Consider the following 24,257-nt stretch of genomic DNA (forward strand, 5'->3'; position numbering starts at 1 on the left):
TTGCTTTGTCTCGTTTCCGTGGGAAATTTATTCGATATATCGACGGGAGCGCTGCTGGCAGCCGTTTAATTAAATCCACGATAAAGGGATAAATAAACTGCGTGGCTCGGATGAATTCCCGTTTTCAGCCGATTTCGCGCGATGGAGCTCATAACACGAGCCGATGATAATTGAACGAAATGCAAAAGGGGTGGATGAAGGTATGAATTTCTGGTGATGTAACTTTCAACCCCTTGAAACGGTTCATTTACTCGAAACTCCATTTAATTGTTAATTCGGTATTATAATCGAATTAGTTGATAGGAAAGATCGCATGTTTGCGTGGGACCCTTTGAGGACGTAAATTAAATCAACCTGATTTTGACTGGTAAAGAGTGCACACTGTATACCGTCTTCGGGGGGTTGCTTGATAAAAAGTCTAGAACTTGAGACATACTTTATTACAGGATTTTATAATTCGTTGCTATTTATCAAGACGATCGTTTAATTTAGGGAAACGATTTTAAACTACTCTACTATATATCAGGTGAAAAGGGTGTTAATTAATTTTGAAAATTCGAGTCAGTTTAGAAGTTAGATATTTTAGATTGTTTGGGTGCCATCTATTTAATTAATGACTAACATTCCTCTTTAACTATATTTAAAATAAATTTCTAAATTAGGTCTGGGGTAGCTAGTAAATTTGGCGAATGAGTGGCGAAATTAGAAATTTGTTCAGAACTTGAGACATACTTTATTACAGGATTTTATAATTATTTGCTATTTATTAAAACGATGGTTTAATTTAGGGAAACGATTTTAAACTACTCTAATATATATCAGGTGAAAAGGGGTGTTAATTAATTTCGAAAATTCGAGTCAGTTTAAAAGTTAGATATTTTAAATTGTTTGGGTGCCATATATCTAATTAATGATTAAAATCTTCCTTTAACTATATTTAAAATAAATTTCTAAATTAGGTCTGGGGTAGCTAGTAAATTTGGCGAATGAGTGGCTAAATTAGAAATTTGTTCAGAACTTGAGACATACTTTATTACAGGATTTTATAATTGGTTGCTATTTATCAAGACGATCGTTTAATTTAGGGAAACGATTTTAAACTACTCTACTATATATCAGGTGAAAAGGGGTGTTAATTAATTTCGAAAATTCGAGTCAGTTTAAAAGTTAGATATTTTAGATTGTTTGGGTGCCATCTATTTAATTAATGACTAACATTCCTCTTTAACTATATTTAAAATAAATTTCTAAATTAGGTCTGGGGTAGCTAGTAAATTTGGCGAATGAGTGGCTAAATTACAAATTTGTTCAAAACTTGAGACATACTTTATTACAGGATTTTATAATTGGTTGCTATTTAACAAGACGATCGTTTAATTTAGGGAAACGATTTTAAATTTCTTTACTATATACCAGATGAAAAGGGTGTTAATTAATTTTGAAAATTCGAGTCAGTTTAAAAGTTAGATATTCTACATTATTTGGGTGCCATATATCTAATTGATGATTCAAATTTCCCTTTAACTATATTTAAAACAAATTTCTTAATTAGGTCTGGGGCAAATTTGGCGAATGCGAAGCTAAATTACAAATTGGAAATGTTAGAAACGTAAATTAGGTATTTAGAAAATACGCGAGAGCTCGATTTAATTGGAGCAACCCACAACACGCATTGTGTAATTTAAGGGTTAACTAGTTTGATTAAACATAAAGAGAAGTTAATCTTTTATTACTCGAGGATATTCTATGGTAATTGTAAAAATATGGTATTCATGGGTTTTAATTAAAAATTCCTTTCAATTCCCAAGTCGGAGGGTCGTTAAAAAACATGGGTATTAATATAAAAATAATCCTGGAATAATTACGCGGAATTGCAAACAGGTCGGAAAACACGTTTTATATCCCACTCTATGTAATCTTGTGGAACGTCGGAATGAAATGTCGCAATTCAGGGATGCACTCACCTGTGCATCTGCGAGGATGCGTCGCATCAAAGCCAAGGTGGGGTGCGTTGTGAGGTCATCCTGGAGGGCAAGTGCTTCACCTTCTTTGTTTAAGCGGTTTAAAGTATTGAGGGCTGCAACAGAATGCAAACAACTTTATATATCATCTGGAACGGAAGGTACACCTGGAAAATACAGAAACAAAACGAGCAGAAGAAAAGAATTACAAGCAAGCGAGTATAATACACCTGGAATTATATATATCGAATAGAAATTAAATAAATCTCATTGAAACTTGTTCGAATCTTTCACAATTTATCACGGTTCGTTTATAATAATTTGCAAAATTAATTTAAATTTGGATAGAATTGAAATGTAAAGTTAGGGGAATAATAAAAATGGAAGGTCGAAAGGGATGAAGCAAGCGAGTATAATACACCTGGAATTGTACATCGAATAGAAATTAAACAAATGTCATCGAAACTTGTTCGAATCTTTCAGAATTTATCACGGTTCGTTCATAATAATTTGCAAAATTAATTTAAATTCGGATAAAATTGAAATGTAAAGTTCGGGGAATAATGGACCAACGAAAATGGAAGATCGAAAGGGATGGTCCATTAAAACCTCGATCGAATAAAGGTAGACGTTATATTTAATTAAATATTATTAGACTAAATATTATTATTTAGTATTATAATTAATATTATAAATATTATAAATATTAGTAGTAGTATTAATATTATAAATAATATTATTATTTAGTCGGTATATAAATATAACGTCTACCTTTATTCGATCGAGGTTTTAATGGATCATCCCTTTAGACCTTCTATTTTCGCTAGTCTATTATACCCCGAACTTTACATTCCAATTTTATCCGAATTTAAATTAATTTTGCAAATTATTATAAATGGATGGCGAAGGGATGAAAGTTTGGGGAATTGAAGAATAATTTATTCCGTAGCGGGAGAAAAGAGAATAAGAGCAGCCGAAAAAATCGCGAAACTCCTTCAACCCCGAGTACCCAATTCCCTCCACGTAATGGAACTTTACAATAACCCCGATCCAACGCTCCAGTTCGCAACATTAAAAGACTTTCCTTATTTTCTTTTATAACACCGCCATTTTTTCCAACCCCTCAGCGATCGCGGGGGTGTAATGTGCTCTCTTTTGATCGTATTACAAGGTTATGTCGAGAGTCGGGAGATTATTATATCTCTCAATCCTGCTATTCTTTCACGCTCTTTGCTTTATCCTGCTCTCTATGAATCCGAACAACAATTAAATAACGAGAGGAAAAACTAATAAATTTCTTTCATCCTGTAATAATACAACAAAGCATTCTACCTTTCTACCCTCAACAAAGATTCTGAAATATTCACCATAAATTTCCTTCGACAAATTTCATCGATATCCAGAGTAATCCAGTGTAAAGACAGGATCATGGACCATAGGATTCCCAAACATTCTACCTTTCCACCCAAAAGAAGAATTCTCAAAAATGTTTCATAAATTTCCTTTATTAAATTTCACCAATATCAAACCACTTTAATCAACGATATCCATCGAAGTCGTCAGCCTTTGAATATCACGAGGCCTGTCACAAAACATATCCAGTGTAAAGATACGATCATATATCACAGGATTTCAAAACATTCTACCTTTCCACCCTAAAGAAGAATTCCCAATAATTTTTCATAAATCTCCTTCGACAAATTTCACGAATATTAAACCACTTTGATCAACGATACCTGTCGAAGTCGTCAGCCATTGGATATCACAAGGCACGAATTTCCTGTCACAAACCGTATCCAGTGTAAAGACAGGATCATGGACCACAAGATTCCCAAACATTCTACCTTCCCACCCTAAAGAAGAATTTTCAATAATTTTTCATAAATTTCCTTCGACAAATTTCACGAATATCAAACCACATTGATCAACGATATCTGTCGAAGTCGTCAGCCATTGGATATCACAAGGCACGAATTTCCTGTCACAAACCGTATCCAGTGTAAAGACAGGATCATGGACCACCCCTAAAGAAGAATTCTCAAAAATTTTTCATAAATTTCCTTCATTAAATTTCACGAATATCAAACCACTTTAATCAACGATATTCATAGAAATCGTCAACCATTGAATACCACGAGGCCTGTCACAAATCGTATCCAGTGTAAGGATACGATCATGTACCACAGGATTTCAAAGCTCAGTCTGAGGCAACAAGATGGCCGTCGCTCTTCGCTCGTTCATCTCACATTACCTTCGTCGAAGTCGTTGTTGCGACGGGATAATTGAATTCTCGGAGCATGGTGCTCTGGGCGCTAAGGCCCGAGGGGTGCCAAACTGTTATCGACAAGTTCGCGAGAGCAGCAGGTTCGGCCAGGGACGAACACAGCGTCCGATTCGCCCTCCTCTTCTTTCCAATACCGATACATCGTCCTGGACTTCCTCGAGCAGGCTTCCACGTAGTGGAACTTCCGCAGGTGGAATAGCTCGTGTCCGATTGACTGTTCCTGATGGATTCTGCACGCGTTCGCGATCGCTTACCACCGATTTTCTCCGTTTTCAACGGCAGCATCGCTGCGGTGGCAAATTCGTCGCGATCGGCAGGTATTTGAAATGCGAAAAGGGGAACTCGATTTTCTCGCGATTCCGGCGATTTCACGGCTTCCAGTTAGACTCCAAACGGATTGGAAATTTCGAATTTTCGCGATTGAAATGGATTGGGAATTTGGTAGCTCCGCGGGTGAAATCGGCTGGAATTTTAGGACGGGAGTTTAGAGGCTTGGAAATATGGAGTCGTGGACAGAGAAATTAGAAGCTTGGAATTTTGGGAGATCAGATTGATCGGAAATTTGCAGACTATAGTGCAGACTGAAATCGACTGGACATTTTAAATGTTTGCGATTGGCAGCGAATGGAGAGTTTAGAAGCTTGGAAATTGGGCGTGAAACGAGGTAGAAATTTAGAATTTTGGTGGCTGCAGTTGACCCGAGGTCTGGAACTTTTGGAATCAATAGCAATTGGGAATTTAGAATTTTCGGAACAACGTCACGACTTAAAATCATTTTTAATAGCAATAGTGATTTTGGAGAGCTCTAAAAACTGAATGAAAATCATTTTCCAAATTATTGGAATAATTATTTATTAGGAATAGGAAGTTTGAGAGTGAATGCAAAGGAACACTTGGGCCTACCTAGCTGATGACATCTTTTATTAAATTAAACATTGGAATTAAATTATATTTCAATTTTTCTCACAAAGGAACTATCTTCCTTAAGCATCGTTCAATATTATTCGTAGCAACATTCCTTATCCTTAATGTTGAACAACGACAAATTCTAAATCAGTCATTTATACCAAAGTAATTTCAATATTAAGAAGATTAATTCAAAATTTCTTCTCTTCCATCTAGTATTCCTTTTCTACTTCTCAATTCTAAATTCGATTATCCTCGATTCCCAATTTTTTCCCATTAATTCCAAATTTCTCTGTGACAAAACGAATTTCTTTCCTTGCAATTGCTAATCTACTTCAACTTTTCAGTTCTAAATTCATCGATTGTCCTCGTTTCTCGATTTTTCCCTCCAAATGTTTTATTCCTTATATTCTCCAATCAAAGTATATCCCTATATTACTTCTCAAAATTCTTGTCTTCCAATATCGATTAAATATAAAAATCTGTTCAAATTGTGGGGGCCCTTCTCCATGGTCGTTATAGGTTGGGCTGGTCGCAGGTATCCTCGTTGGTGGGGTAGTTAGAAGGAACGGTAGGAAAAGGAAGGGATGCGTTTTGTCCTGGGCCTTTTAGCGGACTCATCGCTAAGGCTACCATAGCAGGCCCTGCCTTAAACTAGGATACAATTGGAAGGACGGGAAGTTATATGTATAGGAAGTGGAGGTCTTTCCGAGGATTTGTGGGAAAATCCTCGAAGTCGGAATCCATCTAGTAGAAAGGGTGAGAATGATGGTTGCTACAAAATTAATACTAAATATACCGGTATTTTACACACCTATTCTTACCATAAGATACTAACCCTTTGCGACTTTTTCGTTACAAAAAAATAGTAATTCGAAGACTTTCTGTCATAGAGTCGACGATATTTTTAAAATGGCAAATGAGAAATCATATGCAAATTAAGACAGTATTATTTTTCTTCGATATTCCACAAATAGTTAGGTAATTTTAAATTTGATATATTAATTAACGTCGATCTTTAGAATCTGATTAAATGGTGACTGATTGTGAGAGTCACCTTTCGAGTGCAAAGGGTTAAATGACCCCTCGTGATATAATAGAATTTTTCTCGGTAAAGAATAAATTGAAAGAAAAATGGAAAGCGAGAAATTAAATAACCAAATAATATAATAATTTACAAAAAGTTAGATGAATGAAGAAATATAATAACGAACGTACGATTTATAAATTTATTTGTAAATTTTGAAAGGGCTCATTTCAAACTGCTTGGTACGTTCAGCGTTGAAATGACTTTCCAAATGATTTCTCTCTGAAAATTCTTATCTTCCGGCGTGGAGTAGATATAAAAATCTCAATCAGGGTACGACTAATAAAGCGATAGACACGCCCAAGTAATTACACGCGGAATAATAAATCAGGAGGAATGGTCTGCGAGAAGATAACAGATGACTGGAAGATTTTTCTCAGCGGCAAACTTTCCATCGATTATCTTCGTTTCGCGGATATTTATTAAACAAAGTTCCATAGCGTACCCGCTGACTCGACGAACATTCTCGGTAATTTCATTTTCTACCTGGCCCCTGCGAAACAAATAATTCACAGGGTAATTGCGTTAAGTTTATCTCGCTCACACCTCCGGCGAGTGTTACATCCTTTCATCAAGAAGTTCTGCGCGCCGAGTAATTAAGCGACGAGATAAGAAATTTGTTTCGTTGCGCGCCACGCAGCGAACCTTTAACATTCTGGCTTAATTAATTTTCAAATTCGAGCAATTACAGCATGGCCGAAAGCGAACACCGGCAATTACCCGGCTAACGAAGTTACGAAGAATCTTTGCAGTGTAAATAAGATTCTCGGTCGGTTAGCTGATGAGAATCAAACGTTGATTAACTCCATGGCAAATTTTTCGTTTTTCGAGTATTAGATGCTGTGGTAAAATCCACAGTCTTTGGACGAATTTTATTCAGCTATTTCGCTCGTCACGCGTTCCTTTGTGATATTTTATACGTCTGTCACGAGCGTTTCTGGACCGAGAAAGGATCAATCGACGAGATTTGTGAGAAATTCCGTGTTTCGAATGTTTTGGGTTTAATAGGTGAATTTAAGTATGATTGAAGATCATATAATTGGAAATTTTTCAATTTTATATCGATTTGAACGAGCATTGTTATAGAGGGTATCGATAATATTAGAAATAATTGCAAAAATAGGAGTGTAATTCGATGAAAGTTATTTTTTCTCAAAAACGAAGATTAAAATAAAAGAATATTCCTTTTTCGAGTGATTTCTGCACGTAAAGTCACTACACTACTCTCGGAATATTCGAAAATATTGTTTCCAATATTACTCTTTGAAGGCCACCAGTGAGATTTCACTGCATGAGAATTTGTTGCTAATTTATGATTAAAATGCGTAATCACGGGTGGTAATAATTATACGGATATTTATTAACGTTACCGGTGTATTTAATTTCGGATTATATTTTCGCGGAGTGATAAATTCTAAAGTGTCTTCCGGCCTTTTTGGAATTCCTGTTTCGTTTAATTAGACGTCTCTATATTTCGATGAGAATATTCCGATATCGATTGCGAATTATACAACGAATAATGGGAATTAGCAGGAGCTCATTGACAATGTAATGGACGGAAAACATGGAACTCGATGACATTTGCCACGGTCCATGGCACTGTACTGTTTCAGTGGACATCGATGCATTAGCACACCTCTCGAATCCTCATAAATGTCGCTGTAATACGCCCTCGAAAGTCCTCTCTCTCGCTATAAACTCGATTTATATCCCATCAAATGCTCGTTTATTAGAAAGTATCGAAATGAAATTCGAAATACTCGGTCCAATGCGCATAGGAGCGAAGTCTCCGAGGACGAGGAAGTCGAGGCAACGCGAGAGACGAAAGAATCCACGACACCGTGGGTCTAATAGACCTATCGCCAAGTGAGAGTTCTGTGATAGAAGTTAATTGACCTATTACTCGGTCATCTCGAAAAGAAGTCTCGAAGAAGTACCTTAACTCTTTACGATCCCTCGGTTTATTTGGTCTGGAAATGCTGCTTCGTTCGATATGTGACATAGCAATTAAAACGTATCTTGACGTAACTTTGACAGGAATGTACAATATTTAAACAGAAGCATCACTGATTGGAGAAATATCAAAATTAGATTACAGAGTTAAAATTAACAATTATATTACAATTAAAAATTGGTACAATTAAATTACTGGAAGTAATAAATAAAAACCAAGAGAAACATTAACTATGGGAATGTAAATTACACGCTATAGTGTAGGTAAATAGATGTCAGATAACCGAGATCTCCTGTAATCCAATTTCGCTCAAAGAAATTTCCACAGAACACCTAACTGATCCAGATAAGCCCGAATTTTTCATTCCAAGAGTATAATTGTAAAGATCATCGTTTGCCAAGAATCTCAGAATCTGGACCTTGTAAAGATGGAAATTGTGCAATGGAGAGTTTAAAAAAGAAATTCTGAATAAGATTTATCATTCGATTCATGATATAAGATTGCTATATATTACCCTTGTTACGCTTCAATTATACGGTCTCCGAGAAGCTTTAATCACGAAATCACGATCAAGAGAGCGCAGCATAAATTTCTCAGGTTTCGTGCATATAAGCTAAAAACCCAATATCAATTTTTGATCACGATTACTCCGCGATATTAAATACCGTCAACCTGGAAACATTGTCTGCACGAAGAAGAATAGCTAACCCTAGTTTTATCTTTAATTTAATTAATAATCGCATTGATCGCTCCTCTCTTCTTGCGCAAATTGATTTCTATGTGCCGGAACGTGTATCGAGATCTAGAGCAGGTTTTCATATACATATGTCCGGATCTACATATGGATTAATTAATCCAATTTATCGTATTATTACCGACTCAAACGCTCTTTATAATCGTATAGATTTTTTTATGGGTCTTTACAAACTTTCAAAAAACAATTACGGATGATTATCGATTAAAGCTATTCCTCTTGAACAAAGCGTTTACGAGCACGTCTCTTCGGTGTTATATTATGCATAATTTCTTTGCTTTTCTTTTATACGTGAAATTTGATGTAAATGGATTACGGTCCGTTTATGAATAAAATAGTAGTAATAATAATAAATATCCTTCATGAAAGATTATCAGGCTTATCCGGCTTAATCTTCCCTGTGCAAGGACACGGTACACCATCGAGAGGAATGCAGCGTGATCCAGAGGAGCGGGCAAAGCCACGCAACACCCTGAGCTAACGTATTCACCCTTCTCTCCTATTTACTCAGACGAGTAGACGAAAAACTTCACTTTCGTTCGTGGTGGAGTTAAAGGGTCTAAAAATCGTCGTGGCCTGTCCATGCTTCTTTTTCCTTTTGTGTTCCTCTACAGCGGATAGTTTCGCGTTTGTGCTCGGCTAAGACAGCCAAGCACACGCATCGGGTTACGGTCAGGTATGTGCATTAAAGCACATAAAGGGCTTACGTAGACCTAGGCGACCCTCCCAGCTGGTATATAGGTCTACGAGCAAACACGCGAGCACGTTAAGTGCGCTTCCAGCACGAGGTCGCTATGAGACCAGCAGGGAACCGCGAAGGGGTTAGTCTGATATATGGGATAGCCCGATATTATGCGCCTGTGCGGTGCCCGAGGAATATTCTTTACGATCTTTCGTGGAAAATGAAACCTATTCAATACGCCGAGATACGGTGAACGCGATGGCCAACAACTTTTCTCCAACTTTGCCAGAGGTTCCGGCGATTTTTGCAGACAGAAGGTTAATACCGTCGCGAGATCGTATTAGCTGTCTACAGTGTTACACATGGGGCGTGCAGTTTTCTCGCCAGTGGCATACGGTGATTTATTTTCGGCATAAAGCAGAGGAAAGCAGGGTCGTTTGTTGGATCGATTGGGTTCGGAAAGTGTGAAGCGATTATAGATGAAGCGATTTTTCGTCGATTTTTGAGAATATGTTACTACGCTAATTATCTAGATCAAGAGAGTCACTGATTTTAATATTATTTTTTGGAGATACGAGGATTTTATTTTTTAATGTTAATAAATTGTTTGATATTTAAATTTAAAGTTAATACATTTTTTGATAGACTTTAATTTAACGAGAAAAATAAGAGGATTTTTTTATTCACCTATTTATTATTTACTATCTCATTGACTAGCAATAAAAATTATTAGCAATTTACAAAATTTGTTATAATTATAATTTTTTAGTAGTTCAATAGTGATCAATTTTTTGATAGACTTTAATTTAACGAGAAAAATAAGAGGATTTTTTCATTTACCGATTTATTATTTACTATCTCATTGACTAGCGAATAAAAATTAGCAATTTACAAAATTTGTTATAATTATAATTTTTCAGTAGTTCAATAGTGATCAATTTTTTGATAGACTTTAATTTAACGAGAAAAATAACTGGATTTTTTCATTCACCGAATTATTATTTACTGTCACGTTGACCAGCGAATAAAACTTATTAGCAATTTATAATTTGTTATAATTATAATTTTTCAGTAGCTCAGTAGTGATCAATTTTTTGATAGACTTTAATTTAACGAGAAAAATAACTGGATTTTTTCATTCACCGAATTATTATTTACTATCTCATTGACTAGCAAATAAAAATTAGCAATTTACAAAATTTGTTATAATTATAATTTTTCAGTAGCTCAATGTTGATCAATTTTTTGATAGACTTTAATTTAACGAGAAAAATAACTGGATTTTTTCATTCACCGAATTATTATTTACTGTCACGTTGACCAGCGAATAAAACTTATTAGCAATTTATAATTTGTTATAATTATAATTTTTCAGTAGCTCAGTAGTGATCAATTTTTTGATAGACTTTAATTTAACGAGAAAAATAACTGGATTTTTTCATTCACCGAATTATTATTTACTATCTCATTGACTAGCAAATAAAAATTAGCAATTTACAAAATTTGTTATAATTATAATTTTTCAGTAGCTCAATGTTGATCAATTTTTTGATAGACTTTAATTTAACGAGAAAAATGAGAGGATTTTTTCATTCACCAATATATTATTTACTATCGTGTTGACTAGCGAATAAAAATTATTAGCAATTTACTATTCATTAAAATTAGACACAAATCGTGGATTTTGTTAGAAAAAGAACGTTCTATTGTCCTTACTAATTTTCATCGATATCGAGATTTTACAAATAAAGAAAAGTTTCGATTTTGAATATCTGGAAATGTTTGTTCCCCAAAATACTCCTCGTTTAATTTAAAATATTTTAATATCCACTAATGTCTAATTTCTTCAAAAAAGCTCCGAGGTTTTAAACTTATTTATCTTTGAAACCCATGGAATTGAAATTAAATCCCCGGTCAGTCTATCAAAAAATTCGCAAAATGAAAGGATGAAAATGAAACGTCTATAATAATTTTCTCCTCGCACGCGTTTTTCTACAAACGACCCGAGCACTGAACCATTTCAGCCTTGCCTGGAAGCCATTTACGGGGTGCCCGGAGGATTCTTTCCGAGTCAACTTTCAGCTGCACCCACTACGTTATTGCGCTTTATGAAGTACCAACGACCAATCACCAAAAAAGCCCCATGTGCACCGCGGTAATCCCTGTACCATTTGTTTCCCGCAAGACTCACCTTCCTCGAAGGGCTGTGCCCGCTTAGCGAATGCCCTCGAGAAAACGCCGCGCGGCTTCGAGGCCTCCACGCCGTTTTCTACGGCTGCGCTCATTTTTCTGAGTGGTCCTTCACGGAGCTTGTATTGCCGGGATGGATAAAGGGACCATCTGAAATTCACGTTAGTCTCTACATCTTTGTTTAAAGAATCGCGGGACGACGCGAGAGCTTTGCTAGGAATCTCCGTTCGGCGTTCGCCTCCTGCAATAATCTCCTCACCCCTTAATTGCCTCTCGCGATTTACGAGATGCCACGAGGATAACTGATATCGTTTCCTCTTTCCTATTTCCTTTCTTTTCCCCCCTATTTTCAAGCTAGATTTTCCAAGCCTAGATTACAGGCGTAGGTATATCGAGGAAATTCGTTTTATTTCTGGGATTGAGTTATGACAAGGCTAATCGTTTAAAATTTCCGATTGTCCAAATTAATAGGGTTTAAGGTATAGAAAATTGATAAAATTGAAACTATAGGTGTATAAAATTTTAGAGTAATTTTAGAGTCATTTTAGACTAATACCGATACCAAATTAACAAGATGGGATTACAGTTGCAGAGTGCAGGTAAATTGCAAATGACACAAGTGTGACAAAAATTTGGAATTAATTACCGAAATTGATAAAACACGTGTCTTTCAATTCATTCCAAAAATCTTCGTTTCTAAACTAGTATACGTAATTTAGGTGTTATTTCTGTGGTAGTTTTGGTAGTGGTTGTTAGAACGTGTGGTATGAATGTGAGAAATGTTTGTGCAAAAGGATGTGTGTGTGTGACGAGCATGACAGAGAGTCGCGAGAAAACAATCAGTAGATGAATGACAGTCATTGCATATAGACGTTGTGTGTGAAAGAGTCCTCGAGAGATTATATCGCAGTTAAAAGCGAATTTATTTTACGAGATTTAATTATAATTTATGTTGTGTTATATTGTGTCAAATAAATCTTCTTATTAGTTTATCCATTTACGTACAATTTCAACACCCCATACTCTTTCTTCAGCAACGACAACGCAACGTGTGTTACAATTCCAGAGTTTTCCTAGCGAATAATAAAAGGAAAATCATATTGTTTATCATATTTTCTCCCACATACGCCATTCTCCCATCACAATGACGTTTCGCAATTTTCCTGTCGCCCCCGACCTGCACCCTACCTGGCCAACAATACTCTGTATTACATCACGACAGATATTCGCACAATACCCGCGTTAATTGCCATTCTTTAATTAGAGTTTCCCTTTAATTAAATGTAGATTATCTGATTACGGTGGAGAGATTACAACGAAGAATCGCTGGTGGTACGTCGAAGATTAAAAGCAACAAAGGGTGAAATCCCGCGCAACGCAGCATCCAATGCTCTCCCGTTGCTGGTCATGAATAACACGGCGTGAAATCTGCCCTGTTAATTACTAAATCTTCGTAATCGCCGTGAACGCTTAACATTCAGATTAATATACGATATTCCTTCTAATTATCTCGATATTCGAAGAGGACCAATGAAATTCGACGAAGATGAAACAGGATTTCATTACGCAAGAATGGAATCCGACGAAACGTATTCTAATTATTTATTTATTTATTTATTATTTTGTGGGATTTCTGGCTAAATTAATCCTATGCAGACAGAGTTCTGCGCGTCTAATAAACAATAATTCTCTTTTTATAACAAAACAGGTTTTATTTAACTATAATATTACACTAAGTTTCTCACACGATCCTCTATTCGCTACGTCTTTGCCACACACATTCAGTCTTCTAACTTCTCTCTACTCCTTTTCTTCTATAAGATTATTTACGGGTAATAGAACCCATTAGTGTATAAACAAAAAGTAAAAATGCATCAGAAAGAATATAGGTTAAGTATGGTTCAAATGCCGATGTAAATAATTTGCTTAGAGATTTAAGATCTGGTTTTTAACCCTCTCGCTACAGTGGGTATCGGAAGTCTCTCCCGTAAAACGAAGCGTCGTGCCAATGATGGAAACATTACGATCGTGAAGTTTTTAGCATTCGAGGCCAAGTCTTTCGAAGGAAAAAAGAAAAAGAAGAAAGACCGTCGAAAGAAATCGACCATCGCAATAGTGCTTGCAATTCTTTGCAAAGAGGAACGGCAGCACTCGTCTTAATCCTTTCGCTACTACGGGTGACTATAGTCACCGGCCACAAAAATAGAGTAAAAATTAAGACAAGTGCTATCGTTCCTCTTCGCAAAGAATTGCAAGCGCTATTGCGATGGTCGATTTTTCCTCCTTTTTTCTTTTTTATTCAAAAGACTTGGCCTCGAATGCTAAAAACTTCACGATCGTGATGTTTCCATCATTGGCACGACGCTTTGTTCTACGGGAGAGACTTCGCAGCGATACCCGCCGTAGCGAAAGGGCTAATTTTTACTGAATTTTTGTGGCCGGTGATTATAGTCATCCGTCATGTGTAGATGGCTTCTCGTGGCCGATGACTATAGTCACCTATAATAGCGAAAGGGTTAAACGAAGAGATACTATTGCCAAAAAATTGAAGCTCTGATGAGAAATTGTTTGCACGAATGCATATTCCATTGATAGGGTCTGCTGATTCAAGTCTGTAGTGCAGTATTATACCGATCAGGTATAAAGATTTGAAAGTATCTCAAATTTCTTGAAGCAGCATGAAAATTAATAACTCTGGACCGCGTATATTATGATTTTAACGTAAAATAAAATAAATTCTATTTTATTATTACTTAACCTCGTTTCGTTTATTATTTATTATTCAGTATACTTCATGTTGCATTGTATTATTTAAACTCAATTTCCTTCTCATTTCTGTTACATAATAGAGGCATAATAAACGTGTTGCCGCAGCGAGTAAATAAATGAACAAAATATAGCCGAAGACCCTGGGAAAGAGGAATAATAAATCTTCCCGCGAATGTTGCGAGAGAATAAACGAAGAAAATTTCGCGAGATTCGCTCGCCGTGAAATATTTCTGCGGAAAGATTGTGAAAACAGAAGAGATGGAAACCGTAGCTATTTTTCTCGCGAGTAGAGGCAAGTTTTACACGGTTTAAGAAATTCATCGGCGGGTAACGTTGTTTTATGGAAACCTTGTAAAAAGCAGAAGCTTTTGCAACTTTATTCGCGAGGTTTTAGAAAAGGAAAATTTTAGAAAAGCGAATCTAGCAAGTTGATCCTTGAACCTTGGCTGGGTTATTTTATTGGATGCGGTATTTTCATAAAATTATCTTAACCCTTTGCATTCCTTTGTCGAGTATTACTCGACAACAGTTTTTATCAAAGAGACTCCTACGTCGAGTTACACTAAACATTTCCTAATTTTTTATTTACTGAAGAAGAAAACAGAAAATAAGTAACTACTTGAATTACTTAAATTCAAAATATAAATTACAACAATGTTTGAGAGCTATATCTAATATTTTCAATATCTCTTCTTACTGTAGTTTCATAAAGTTAATATTTGTAGGTACTCGAAAGCTGAATAAAATTATTTTTAACAAAATAATAAAAAATTGAATCTTCAGATTGGGTTCATAGTTTGATCCTATTTAAGTCCTTTAATTTACAATATATTTAAGGAGCGAAATTTAAGTTATTTTCGCGTGATCGAGTTTTCGGTATCTCTTCTTACTGCAGTTTCACAGAGCTAATATTTGTAGGTACTCGAAAGCTGGTGAAATAAAATTATTTTTAACAAAATAATAAAAAATTGAATCTTCAGATTGGGTTCATAACTTGGTCCTATTTAAGTCCTTTATTTTGTAATATATTTAAGGAGCGAAATTTAAATATTTTGGAATTTAAGTTATTTTCGCGTGATCGAGTTTTCGATATCTCTTCCTACTGCAGTTTCACAGAGTTAATATTTGTACTCGAGGTACTCGAAAGCTGGTGTACCACTGCAATAAGCTCGGTAACTCTTGTTTATCGTCACTATTTATCGTAATCACTACAAGCTTTGACACAACGAATATCTGCAGCGACGGCAGAATATCCCCTAAAAATTCGAGGCTTAGGTCCCCCATATCACAGGGGTACTGTTGTGTACATATACGCGACTCCCCTCGCGGAACTCGATATTCGATCGTCATAATTTATCATTACACAGGCAAAAGCACGCGTTCGATAAATCCTCGTTGCGTTCGGCCAAGCTTGCTCCTTGATTTATGCGCCTCAGCGACTTTAGTCATAAGGGAGACGCGATAACTATGGGCCTATGGCGGTTTCCAAACACGCCGATACACATGTGGAGCCGGAAAATCCACGGGGATACCAAAAATCGATGAGCTTCATCGTGAATTAATTATCAAACGAAACTAGAAATTAATTATTACGAACTAATTTCAATTTTATGAAAGTACCATAATCGAACAGCTAAAAATGGTCAAAAAGTTTTCAATATCTCAAATATATTCTAACCTTTCGCTGGAAAGGTGAAAATTAATTATTGCGAATTAATTTTAATATTGCAAATGCAAAATTGTATAAAAATAATTTGGAATATTTTTATTATCCTAAGTACATAATTACCATGAATTTATTTTAATATTATATTTGTATGATCGAGTAAAAACATTTGGAGTATTTTACTATCTTAAGTATTATACTTACAATTATATAAACTCCAAGATTTTGTTCGTACAAATTTATACTCCCTCTACAAAATTATGCTACTAATTTTATACTCTCTTATAGAAAAATAGATTATTCGCAAGAGCTGTCGACTTCAATCCGAATAATTAATTTTCCTAAATTCGAGAAGATAATTTTGACTAATTTTTGAATAAATTACCTGTAGAAATTATCGAAGAAATTATTCTCTTTCTCAATTAACGTGTTAAGAGACGCAAACGAGGAGGAAGGCTTTAATAGACATCGAGAGAGGCAAAGATAAGCAATAGGATAGACTTGGAGTCACATGTACAGGAGGAAACATCCCGGCAGACACACGGACGTGATTCAAAATGAGCGAGTAATTTCGGTTATTACTGGGAAACGGCTGCTTTTGTCACGTTTATTCCAGCCATGGCAATTTCTAATGCGCAAGGCCCCCCGGAGTTCAATTCCGAAATGGACATAACGGTTCGTCGATCCCTTTTGTCAAACGGAGGGAGCGTTCGGTGGATGACAGTTTCATCTACTGGAACGCGAGTAAAGCCCGTGTAAAATATCCAGTTCCTTTATCTCGGTCGAGTATAAAGATTTCGTGAAATCTACCTGAGAAATTTCAATTCGCGCTCTAAAACTGAATATTCCGTCTTGCTTACTCCTCCTAATAAACTACTACCTTGACAATTCCATTGACAATTGCAACTATGCAAGGTTCGAGGATTTTCAATCCTTTATTGGACTACTTTTGTTACATTTCAAAATATGGTAAAATGAAATGCAGAATATTTTTTAAAAGCAAGCACTTTTGGAATTTTGTCTCATTATTAATCTTTTTAGGGATAGTGACAGGGATAGTGTGCATTTGGTTTCTCTTAAATTTTTATTATTATTACTCCTTATGATAGAATGGTCCCTTGACAATTCCAATGGAAATTGCAACTATGCAAGGTTCGAGGATTTTCAATCCTTTGTTGGACTACTTTCGTTACACCTCAAAATGTGATAAAATGAGGTATAGAATATTTTTTGAACGAAATCACCTTTGTAATTTGAACTCACTATTAATCTCTTCAGAGATAGTGACACATAGTGTGCATTCAGTGTTTCTTATATTATGATTATTACAAGTGAAAAGAAAATTCGAATCAGTTGGAGAATTATTCGCCATAATTGTTATTGTTGAAATATATTTATATATTCAATTCATATTTCGCGCCTTAAAGAGCCACTTCGTGTTGGCAACCCCCGAAAATAACTATATGTCATATTGTGAATATTGTAAATATTCCTTAGTAAATACAGTGTACAATAATAGATTTCTAATAAAAATCGATATTAATCATTATGAATACACGGTTATATTATTGACAACCTGTTCCAACTTAAAAAAATTAAATAGAAATATTCTCCACTTTCAAAAATTCGTCCCTGATAAAGGTAAAATAATTCTAGCCTATTGCCTAATTTTTAAAACCGAGAATTCGATTCTGGATCAACGTCATTCTTATTTTGGGAAGAATAATTTTTTAAGTAGACTCGCTTTATGCAACGATATTTGGAGATTACAGATTCCTAAATAGCAGTAGCTAATCCTAAATCATGATTTTAAAAATTGTCCAATTTGGAGACTAAAATATTCCCAAATGCGTATCATGGAAAAATCGAAAATTCAAAATTCTCGAATATTTACCTAGTATTTCCTACACCTTCGATCAATGTATATGAATATGTAAAACGAATTGCAACACGCGTATGAGGAACGCGAGACTCTAAGTTAGACACGAGGTGCACGGAGTAAATGTATATTTGATCGAGGAAATGAATGATCGCGAGGACGGCGTAAGAAGAAAAATCTCGTTAGGAAATAGTTGAAAAAGAGCAGAAAGCTGAGGGGTCGCGATGGAAACCTCGTCGTTTCTTTTGCCGGTGGAACGCGAGTCGCGACGAAGAAGGTGTGATCCTTCTTCTGTCAGAAGTTTCGGGATGGATGATGATTCTTGAAACGGAATCCCGCGAAACGTGGATTTCGAGAATCGCCAGGAGACTTAAAGCATGAGTCGTCGATTTACACTTCCATCGAGGGAAGATTAACGAGGCTCCATGGCTGATACAGTTATCGGGAAATAAGAAGCCCATTGTTCTTCCTTTGTAAATGATAAACGAGACGAAATTTTCTTTCCACTTGATTAACGTTCCGCTTTTGCGACGTCGCTGAGAGTGGTGTATTTCGTGATTTATGTTACGGTGTATACAAGGTGTCCCGCAACGGTAACACAATCGGTAGGAGGTGATTCTCCGTGAAAAAATAAATCGAAAATAAAGAATAAAATTTTTTCATTTGATGCTCCGTTGTCGAGGAAATCGACTTTGAATATTCACCGGGTACGCATGCACTATAGCGCTGGTATACCGACGCGCCATCTGCCTGAGTCAAAGTCAAGCGCACGCGTACTCGGTGAATATTCAAAGTCGATTTCCTCGACAACGAAGCTTCGAATGAAAAAATTTTATTCTTTATTTTCGATTTATTTTTTCACGTAGAATTACCCCCTACCGTTTTTACTACCGATGCTGGGACACCCTGTATACACGGTAATATAAATCACGCTGATATACCGACGCGCCATCTGCCTGAACCAAAGTCAAGTGCACGCGTACTCGGTGAATATTCAAAATCGATTTTCTCGACAACGAAGCTTCGAATGAAAAAATTTTATTCTTCATTTTCGACTTGTTTTTTCACGTAGAATCACCCCCTCCCGGTTGTACCACCGATAACGATGTATCGATGGTTTATCCATCAAAGACATACTTTTAGAACGATTTACAAATTGATAATAAAATTTGTTTAAAAGAGAACGATAAAAAAATTAAAGGGAATTCTGTTCAACTGCTAATATTCAAAGCTAGTACAACTTTTATTATTATATATCGTTCAAACAACGAATAATACTGTTAGAAAAATATTTCAATTTTTCTGAAAATTAAAATAACAAAGAGCGGAGGGTGAACAGCGCCGAATTAATTTCAGTTTAACGAATTTCACTCCTCGTGAATGCGTACAGGTACATTGTAACGAACGTATTACTAAAATTTAACGGTGCATAAACACAAGGGATGCAAGAGTAAATAGATTACAGAGTTCAAAATATTGGCAAACCCGATAGCTTGTTAGCAAGTTAATATTACCTAGCCTTGAGCTTTTTATAGTAAAAATATGCCAATATCTTTAACCACGTAACGAAACAATTTGAAGCAAGAAAATTAATTATCCCTCTAAAAGAGTGCCTAGGAAAAAATATCTGTTACTTTAAAAGAAACTTTGAAAATCACGATTCGTTTGTTATTAAAAATGGTAAAATGGTAGACTACAAATAAACAACCCTGCAAATAAAGAACGTTCCAAGCCTCTTCGAAATGAACTACGGTAACGTTATTTGCTCTAAATGCACGGACTTATTGTTCCACACGAAATAACTCGAATATTTACATTGCAAAGTATGGCGATAAGGACAAATTGCGAATGCCGTTGGAGGACATTAATTCTGAAATCCACGTCTCGGTGTAGCCGTGCAGATTCCCACTATCTCAGAATAGGGTGGATAATGCCGATGTAATTTGTATTTACGAGTCTCTGCAGAGCCATTGCACCGCATTGCTCAATGGACCACGCATTCTCTTAAAAGAAGCATCGATCGGCGAACAAAGCCAAATGGAAGAATGGTCCTGGTGAGGATTTTCCTGGTGACACGGAAAATTCTTAGAAATCCAGAAAACCTAACATCAATCACGCTCACCGATACACGAGTACTACAAACTTCTCGCTACTCCTTTTTATTTTATTTTTCTTTCCTTTTTATTTTATTTTCATTATTTATTTACACGAATCTCGTTAACCAAAATAAGTTCGTTCAGTGCAGATGGTCTAGAACCAGATTCACGGTATGGTTTCACGGCGAAGGTGGATATCTAGGCCACTGGGACCTTGAGGAAAGTTAAATTAGAATTAATACGATTAAGGACTCGAGAATCGCCTTTTTCACGTGGCACATAAATCACGGATAGTTGAAAATTACCGTTCTCGAGTCTCGAGGAAAGTCTGATCGGAAATAAATCGGTCGAGGGATTGTCATTCTCCTTTTTCTATGCGCTATGCAAATTTTTGGAGCTTAAAAATCGACATTTTTTCCTCGACGCTCGAGGAAAGTTCGACGCGGAATAAGAAGATTAAGGACTCGCGAATCACTGTCGTCCTTTTGCGTATACTATGCAAATTTTAGCGTGTTGATCTTGAAAAATAGTTATTTACGAGATCCGAGGAAAGTTGGATCGCAATTTCAGACGATTAAGTACTTGTAAACTGTCGTCCTCGCGGTTTACACGCGCCATGCAAATTTTTAGCCTCTAACAACTCGTGGTTATTTACGACATCCTCATGTATGACATGTTACGGATCAGCGTTCAATTTTAGATTGTTTATTTGAATATTAAAAAGTCGAAGGTACGTTGACGTCGAAGGAATAACGCGTTTGAGTCTTTTTTCTCGATATTAGGGTCAGTTATTTGGCTGTAAAATTGCTGGCTGCATAGCAGAGAGAATTGGAAGGAAGAAATAAAGCCCTTCCGAAGCTTGGGAACGCTCGAGTTCTCGAACTTAATCCCAGTACACCGTTAACAATTAATTAGCGACCTATATAGTTCCCAGCGTACGTTCGCGGAAATAGGTCGTGCCTGTGCAAAGAAAGCCTTTCGTAAAATCTCTTTACTGCTCTACAGAGAAGCCCTTTCTTTTATTCAACGAGTTCCCTTTGCGACACCTGCGTTCGATTTAGGTTTGCATCAGAATAGGCATACTCTTCGCACAAACGACCAATTCGATCGCATTGGTGTCATTATGGATATTCGGCCAGGTTGAGATTTCTTTTTATTAAAACAGGCTTATCGCTATCGATGATCCCGGAAAATTTATAATAATTTCTCAACTTGCATCGTTGGAAGATAGGAATATTGGAATTGAGCCTATTTGCACGTGAGATGGATGCAACTATTGTACAGGTACTTGACACTGAGAATTAATTCGATTGTATCGATATTAAATCAGTGACACTTGTTACGTGACCAGGTTCGTCGATTTTTGGAGATAATTTCTCACTCGAAAATATTGAGGATACATGATTGTTACGAAGACTCGATTCTATTGGTGTCCATATTATTACGAATATTCAGAAAATCGGTGACACCTGTTACGTGATCAGGTTTGTCAATTTTTAGAGATAATTATTCACTTGGAAATATCGAGGATGCATGATTGGTACGAAGTCTCGATCCGATTAATATCGATATTATTACCCTTATTCAGAAAATCGGTGACACCTGTTATGAGATCAGGTTTATCAATTTTTTGGATAATTTTTAACTCGGAAATATCAAGGATGCATTATTAATACGAAGACTCGATCCGATTATTGTCTATATTATTACGAGTAATTAGAAAATCAGTGATACCTGTTACGTGATCAGGTTTACCGATTTTTGGAGATAATTTTTAAATTGGGAATATCGGGGATGCATGATTGATACGAAGACTCGCATTCGATTAGTATCGATATTATTACGAGTAATCAAAAAATCGGTGAGACCTGTTACGTCATCAGGTTCGTCAATTTTTGAGGATAATTTTTTCGATTGCGTCGATATTATTACGACTGATTAGAAAATCGGTGACACCTGTTACGTGATCAGGTTTACCGATTTTTGAGGGTACTTTTAACTCGAAAATATCGGGGATGCATGGTTAATACGAAGACTCGATTCGATCGCGTGGATATTACGAAAATTCGAGATTTATAGCGTAGAAACAACGAAATATTTTACCTACTATAAATTTGTAATACGGGATACTTAAATTTCATTTTTTAAAAAATTGCTCGATCGAAGAATTCAGATCGTAATCTTTCCCCGGTGTCTGATACGAAAAATCGTAAGAACATGTTTGGACATGGAAATTGGGCGAATGAACGGGTTCGAAGAAGGTTTGGCGAACGATAATTCAAGGTAAATGACAGTTCATTGAGAAGCATGTTCCCTGTTTCTGTTGCTCGAGGAACACCGCCGCCATATCCCATGCATACTACACGCGTACAAGTTCTCTTGTTAATATTCATGAGGTTCTGCTTAATTATCACAGCTGTAGACCGTTCTCGTAATCTCACGGGCGTGAAGTTTCATTTGAATAAACAGAAAGAAGCTTCTTGCTCGCCTAACATTTCCCTTTCTTCGCGGTCTCGCGTACAGTTGCTTGTTTTAATAGTTGAACACCGCACCGAGAGTATCGTGAGTTTATTGCTCATTGAATATTCGCTATTTCAGAAACGAGCATTGTTTCAGGCTTTAATAACCATTAGACGGAAATCACGAAGTCGTGGACGTCTCGATTTTCATTTAAATTAGTTTCTTACCTATACTTCATTTTCGAAACGGAGTTACGTGAAATTTCGCGCGGAAACATAGTACCTTCGTTAAACTTGTAGTAAGTTGTAGTAATTTGGGTATATTCTGTATCTTTTATGATACATAGGCTGAAACTAAAAATCGCATAATGAGATAACATTGTATACATCAGTAAACAAAGAGTCTTTTTTCGAACATAATTATGCGAGGACCACAATTAAATTGAATCGAAGAAATCAGACAAGATCGGTGTGACGTAAGTTAAGAAACATACAAAGTACTTAGAATAAGTTAAGTTAAAAGAATTCCAAAGAAAACTCAAAAACTCACGTTGTACAATGGAGTACTCATTTAACCCTTTCATAGTACAATGAAATTACGAATTCACATACAAAGTACTCACAATAAGTTGAGTTTAAAGGATTCCAAAGAAGGCTTAAAAACTCACGTTGTATACTGGAATACTCCTTTAACCCTTTCATAGTACAATGAAATTACGAATTCACATGCAAAGTACTCACAATAAGTTGAGTTTAAAGGATTCCAAAGAAGGCCTAAAAACTCACGTTATACAATGGAGTACTCCTTTAACCCTTTCAAAATGAAGTAAAATTACGAATTCACATACAATGTACTCGCAATAAGTTGAGTTAAAAGAATTCCAAAGAAGGCCTAAAAACTCACGTTGTACAATGGAGTACTCCTTTAACCCTTTCATAGTGCAATGAAATTACGAATTCACATACAACGTACTCACAATTAGTTGAGTTAAAAGAATTCCAAAGAAGGCCTAAAAACTCACGTTGTACACTGGAGTACTCCTTCAACCCTTTCACAATGAGGTAAAATTACGAATTCACATACAAAGTACTCACAATAAGTTGAGTTAAAAAAATTCCAAAGAAGGCCTAAAAACTCACGTTGTACAATGGAGTACTCCTTTAACCCTTTCATAGTGCAATGAAATTACGAATTCACATACAACGTACTCACAATTAGTTGAGTTAAAAGAATTCCAAAGAAGGCCTAAAAACTCACGTTGTACACTGGAGTACTCCTTTAACCCTTTCAAAATGAAGTAAAATTACGAATTCACATACAATGTACTCGCAATATGTTGAGTTGAAAAAATTCCAAAGAAGGCCTAAAAACTCACGTTGTACACTGGAGTACTCCTTCAACCCTTTCACAATGAGGTAAAATTACGAATTCACATACAAAGTACTCACAATAAGTTGAGTTAAAAAAATTCCAAAGGCCTAAAAATTCGGGTCCAAAAAATGTCCAGTGTTTCTTATATTCGAAAACACTTCGGCATGTAGTAAAAAATATAAGGAAACGTGTTTTATA

The 24,257-nt window shown here is 35.9% G+C and overlaps 1 protein-coding gene across 1 annotated transcript in view; it reads right to left on the reverse strand.

The window, feature by feature from the left end:
* The window catches only part of Liprin-gamma (liprin protein kazrin), a 113,958-nt gene that overhangs the window by 63,647 nt on the left and 26,054 nt on the right, over positions 1-24,257 (reverse strand). Inside the window, exons 2-3 of the mRNA XM_017907749.1 lie at positions 11,820-11,968; positions 1,965-2,077 (exon numbers count right to left, since the gene is read on the reverse strand). Coding sequence (XP_017763238.1) covers positions 1,965-2,077; positions 11,820-11,913 — 207 coding nt within the window. The 5' untranslated portion in view covers positions 11,914-11,968. The remainder of the gene's footprint in view (positions 1-1,964; positions 2,078-11,819; positions 11,969-24,257) is intronic.

Source organism: Eufriesea mexicana, unplaced genomic scaffold (genome assembly GCF_001483705.2).
Source record: "Eufriesea mexicana isolate 0111107269 unplaced genomic scaffold, ASM148370v2 scaffold8839, whole genome shotgun sequence".
Lineage (NCBI taxonomy): Eukaryota > Metazoa > Arthropoda > Insecta > Hymenoptera > Apidae > Eufriesea > Eufriesea mexicana.